Here is a 6000-nt window from a genome sequence, read left to right on the forward strand (position 1 = left end):
TGGACGTTGGGTACGAATAGAATGGTATCCGTCCGTAAGGCCAGACGTAGGCTCAGGGCAAGGCACGGACGGAGGACTCGCTACTGTCCGCCGTTGAGGCTGGTCTCTGATTAAGATTTCACCTCGCAGATGAGGATGGAGACGAGTATGGAGCTGACGGCCGCGGGAAGCGCGACACCCTGGATATCTCTCTCTGTGGTCTCGTCTCGTCTTGGCAGGTGTTGCCAGGGCGTGCGCGAGTCGGGGAAACCTCCGTGCAGCGTGTGATGTAAGGAATGCTGTCTATGTGAGGATGCGAGGAGTCGTCGAGCATGTATGTCTCGTGTGCGAGATGCAGATTGAGGGGATTTGATGCTGACAAGCCTTGGGCAGGAGACAAGCAAGAGACAGGAGGCAAGACAAGGGCAGACGCAACCTGTCAAATGACCTGATGTCGCTCGGTGATGTCTTGCTTGATCTGGCTGGCGGCCGCAGAATAGAGTTCAAGCCAATGGGACCTTCCCGCTCATCGGACGGCACTGGTTCTGTCTGAGTTGTGATGGGACGGCGGTGGTGGTCTTGCCCGCACGGGACAGCGAGGTAGCGCCCAGTAGCGCGCGGAGAGAGAGAGACCTAGGCACGGATGCCGGAATGTAGTGTACCAAGTTGTAGTGGTGTAGTAGACGCACACCCAGCGAGGCGAGAAGAGCAGAGAGACACTGGACTGGAAGACGACGGACGTGAGGCAATAGGATAGGGCGCCCTGTCTCGTCCTGCCGTGCGTTGGGTGCCTTAGCGCGGCTGCAACTGTGACGCGATCTTTTAGCTACATGACCGGTGAGGAGAAATGAAGACTAAGGAAGAGGGATCCCCTCCCCTCCGTAGGGCATGATGATGAGCAAAGGAATGAAGGAAGGGCGGGGTGGTCCAGTGGGATGGCCAGGCCACCCACAGACTGGTGTCCTTACCTCGCTTGTTGAGAAAAGAGAGAGTGAGACTGATGGATATGCAAGGAGGCAGCTCCAGTCACGCACTGTCTTGGATGTTGCTGACACGGCACGATCGAGGGCGAGGGTGCGGTGCAGACGTAACGAGGTGGAGGCGAACGCAGGTCTAGTTGCAGCGCCGATGCTCCTCTGCCGGCGGGTGCCTCGATACCTGACACTGTGGCCGACCAAAGATTGAGGCCCGAGAGACCGATGGAGAGATGCGGAGGGAAGCAAGCGAGAGGTGTGTGAAGTTGCTGTTCCTGGGAGAAAACGGACGTCGAGTAACCCGAGGTCAGGGCAGTGGATGAATACGGCCTTGGTAGAAGTGATGAACAACAGTGGAAGAAAGGGCCGTGGGTACTGATCCGCAGCGCAGCGGCTACGGTACCGCTACCGCTACCGCTCTACCGCCGGTGGGGGGAGGCAACACGCGGCGACGGGACCCCAGGCAAGGTAGGGTAGGTTCCTCCTCCTCCACCCGACCCTGGAGCGAGACGGGAGAAGGAAAGAGAAAGGAGGGACCCGACGGAGGAGACTGCGACTTCGGGTGAAAGTGGTCCTGTCCTATCGCACGTAGGTATTCGTACTCTGCGGTCGTTCACTGGCCCAGTGGCGAGATGCGACACGTTGCGTGCGTGCGTGCTTCGCGGACGAGGACGGGGACGGGGACGGCTTGATGCTGGCTTGATGCTGGCTGCGGATGTCACGCCAGGCCGAACTCAAAGTCGACGGGACGGGGTGTGAGCTTAATTCGACATCTCCTGCCCTGTCGGTTATTTGTGGCCCAAGTTGTCGCTGGACGTGCAATGCCGGACAAAGCAGCGACGAGACAAGCGACAGAGACAGAAACCGAAACACCAAAGGTTAGTTATCAGGGCAGCTGGCCAGAGCTCGGAGAGCAGAGGGCAGACGTGAAGAAGGAGGAGGAACGTAGGGTACCTTGGGCAGCGGGGAGGGGGCGAGTGAGGAGAGGGCAGCAAGCCGAGCGGGCAGAAAAAAAAAGGAGGGAACAGCAGGAGAAAGAGGAATGTTGGACGAGATACAAGTGAAAAGTCGTGCATATCTAAGCTGCCCTGCCTGAGGAGGAGTTGTGTGTAATCGATCACTCACGCACTCGCTGCAGTCTCAAAAACCCTCAGCATGTCTCCCTGTCCCTTGAACAGCTCTACAGCTTGCCATTCCCGATTCAGAGCCGCCCGCAGCTTTCTCAGACACTGGTAATCGAACCAGCTCGTCTGCTGCGCTGCTGCTGCTGCTGCACCTGGCCCAAAGAGCTCGAGTTGGCGGCGAGGGCTCGAGGGCGAGGCTCAGATGCCTGCCGCCTGCACCCTGCCTACCTATCCTCCAACCCCGGTCTATGTCCGAATAGAACAGAACCTGGTCCTGGCTCACCATGAGGTGCGGTGCTGACCCCGGCCGGCCTGACCCTTGAATGTCACCCAGCTGCCCTGTTGCCTTCTCGTTGGCCCGCTGGCCCATGCTCTTCCTCCTCCCTCCTTCCTCCTCTCCTCCACGCATTGCCTTCTTTTCTACATCTAACGAGTCAACATTTCTTTTTCCTCGCGGGCTGGCGCAGGGATATTTATCAACCACCAACATCCGGGGCCGGCGGAAGCGGGAGAAGAGCGGCAGCAGCGAGAGGAGTGAGGAGCAAACAGCCCAACCCAGCCTGCCATTTTGGATGCCTCCACTGATACCAGGATACCGGTGTGCCGGGGTGGCCATGCGTCTCGCCCAAAGTTCCAGCTTTCTGCCACCAACACACCTCATCAATCCATCCAGAAGCAATTCGGTGAGCCAGCCGTTGGTGAGCCTTGGCCTTGTCTCGCATCGAGCTTCCAAGACGGTGTCGACGCGCATCATCACCACCGTACCCCTCAGCTTTCTTCATCCCCAATCTCGCATATCTCAAAGAAGAAAGCCTCAACTGGCCGTTCATGTGAAGGAGGAGGTGGACAGGATGGGTCATGGACGGGCACCCTTGTCTCGCATGTCATCGACGTCCAGTCCAACACCACCAACACCAACACCAGCACCAACACCAGCACCAACAGCGATAGCAACCATCTGCTACGCAATACACGACGGATAGGGACCATTGGAACCAAGTCTACCAACAACGCCTGCCGATAGCACCAACGAACCTGGTACCAACACACCAACACACCTCCAACAACAACCCCCGCCCGCCACAATGTCTTACCCTGTCTAGCCTGCCGCCTCCTTCTCCTCCTCGTCCAGACCCATGCATTCGCTCCATGCTTCATTCCACAACGCCCACGCCCGGATACCGCCCAGATAGCGCCATCCCGCCGTCACCGACACCGCCTATTTCCCGATCCTAGGGTTCCCGGCGGGCGGCCAGTGTCAGTGTCAGTGTCGACAAGTTCGAACAAGCAGCAAACAACGTCCGTCGTCGATTCCTCGACTCGCAGCACTGCAAATACGTGATGCCTTATCCGTACTGCGGATCCGACAAAGTACCACACATGTTGACCACAATGCCATGCTACCAACAGCTGTGGGACCAACGGACCGCGGCCAAATGTGACGAGCTCCAACTTCGCAGTGTTCCAAGGCTACCTCTGCCCCACGACAAGGCCGCCGTGCCTGCCCGCTCCCCCCATCTTCCATCGTATGGCCCATGTTCTGGACCACATCTGCCCTGTCGCCAGCCGCATGCTTGCTTCTTCTTGTCACACCCCCGTTCCCTCTTTTGTCAATCGCTGCTTACACCTGCCAGGTAGCATCAAGTCAGGTACCTGACCTATGTTGGGACACCAGCGCGCGCGCCCGCTCTCTCTGTCCGCCGTCGCCATCACCATCCATCTGCCTGCTACCTGACTTGACTGCTGCCCTGCCTGCTTACCGGACAGCAGCCATCTGGTCATTGGCCCCGAGCCTGATCTGTCCCAGACACGCAGCAGCAGCAGAGCATTAACCCGCTCTTCACTGGTCGTCATGCCTGTCCCCCTCATCTTGGCCTGGCCAAACGGGTCGTTACGGGCATTACGGGCGTAGTGGGAGGCAAGGGACTTTCGCCCACGACTCACCTCAGAGACTCCTCGCACACCAGACACTCCTCCCCAAGTCGTTCCCTCGCAGCTCCAACTCCGCCCTCATGCTGCCCCCTCGCGTCCGGCTCGACCACGCGCCGTTCAATCTCTCGCTGCCGTTGCCGCTGTCTTCGCCCCCATCCATTCCACCCGGTGGGCAAGGCGTCGAGCTTTTGGGTGTTCGCCGCTCTCCCCTCCCCCCGCGCGCGCGCTCTGGTCACGGTTGACCTCTCGCCATCATTACCTGATTATCTCTTTCCTCTTTTCCCGTAACGCTTGACTTGGCCCGCTCTCCACCCGGCTCCCCATCAACCGCCGTCCATCTCCCCCTGCCCGCAATCCTACAACTCTTTTGCTGAATTGTGACCTGGACCTTGGACTCAGTCCTTTTTCCAAACCGGCGTTCTCCTCCGCTCTCGTCAATTTGCTGTTCCTCTCGCTGTTGGTGCGCCCAAACCTGAATCGCATCCCGTCGTTTGCTTTCCCATCTCGACCCGACCCACTTGGCGTTCCTCGACTGTTTCTTGATCCGTCGTTCCAACGGTCTTGACACCCACGCAGGCCACAGTCTGAGCTTGCTTCCTCGCACTTGACCGTTGTGGGAGGAGCTTTGATAACCTCGGCGGTCGCCACCTTGACCTGTTCGCCGGGAACTCGCATGCTGTCTTGTTTCCCCAGGACTCTCATACACCATGGCGGCCCTCGACATCCGCTCGCTGCTCCAGACAGACCAGCCACTGGACCCCGAGACTGAAGCATTTCGACAATACAAGAGAGCCTGCCAGCTGCACCCGGGGGATATCCCACACAGGAACGAAGATGAGACCGTCCTGGCATACTACGGCAAAGCCTCGGTGCACGCCTTTGCCCGCGTGGCAGAGTTTATCGCGCTGCTCACGGACGAGCAGAACCTGCAGTCGACGGGCTACAACCTGGTGGATCAGGCGCTGTGCGAAAGAAAGCAGGGAATGGGCATCCTCGAGGTAGCAACGAAGCAGCGCAAAACACTCAGGTGGGTTGGAGGATCCGTTTGGATGGGTTTCCCAACACTGACACTTTTGGCAGGCAAATCAGCGAAACCGTGCTCAAGGCCCAGCGGGAGATACGAGACATTCTGGTGCAAGCCGAGGAACACGCTCACCCCGAACCCACGCGGCAGCCCGTGGCCCCAGATTCCTGCTCCAGGTCGTCCGTCTCCATCTCCACAGGCGTCTCGGGGTTCTCGACGGGGCCGTTTTCCGCGGCCGCATCACAGTCGTCCGTCGGGACGTCTCTCGCCCGCGGGGACACGACACGCAGCGAACACGCCCGAAGCGACAGGCGGTCGCTCACCCCCGGCTCACCAGGGTACGATGATGACTACGACGGCGACGACTACGAGATGTCGGGCATGCACGACGGGCTCTCGATGGACGACGAGGTTGCGCGCGCAGACAAGATCGACATGGAGCAGCTGAAGCACAGGGGCAAGGGCCACTACATCTGCCCGGAATGGCGTTCGTGCCAGAAAGGGGGCAAGAAGGAGGACGGAGGCCCGCGGTATTTCACACGCAACTGCATGTTCAGGTATGGCGGAGTCCGTCACAACTCGAGGTATCATCGCTGACTGGCCCGCAGACAACACCTGCAAAAGCACTCCAAACCTCACAGGTGCAATCTGCCAGGGTGTCCGAACAAAGAGGGGTTCGCGAGGAAGGACCAGCTCGTCAGGCATCAGCTAAACGTCAAGCACGAAGACCCCAACGAGAGCCAGCCCCCGGTGACAACGACGACCTATTATCCCACGTCACGGAGGTAGCATTGCAGTAGTAGCAGCAGCGGAGGTTTACGGGGGATGGTCTGGGGATGGTGACATGAAAAAAAAAGTGAGGTGAGGGGGGCAGCAGCAGCGAGACAACGTCCCGAAGGGTTCGCACTTTCTCTTGTTTCCTCTGATTTGTGATAGCGCGCGTATATGGACTTTTGATGGCACAACG

General features: G+C 59.1%; 1 protein-coding gene across 1 annotated transcript; it reads left to right on the plus strand.

The window, feature by feature from the left end:
• Positions 1 to 4716: 4716 nt before the first annotated feature.
• On the plus strand, positions 4717 to 5630 carry COL26b_000796 (uncharacterized protein; the record flags this gene model as incomplete). Its single annotated transcript, XM_053173761.1, has 2 exons — positions 4717 to 5036; positions 5090 to 5630. The coding sequence occupies 2 exons, from the start codon at positions 4717 to 4719 to the stop codon at positions 5628 to 5630; spliced, it is 861 nt and encodes a 286-aa protein (XP_053042318.1).
• Between the last annotated feature and the right edge of the window lie 370 nt (positions 5631 to 6000).

Source organism: Colletotrichum chrysophilum (genome assembly GCF_026319265.1).
Source record: "Colletotrichum chrysophilum strain AFK26 chromosome Unknown scaffold_3, whole genome shotgun sequence".
Lineage (NCBI taxonomy): Eukaryota > Fungi > Ascomycota > Sordariomycetes > Glomerellales > Glomerellaceae > Colletotrichum > Colletotrichum chrysophilum.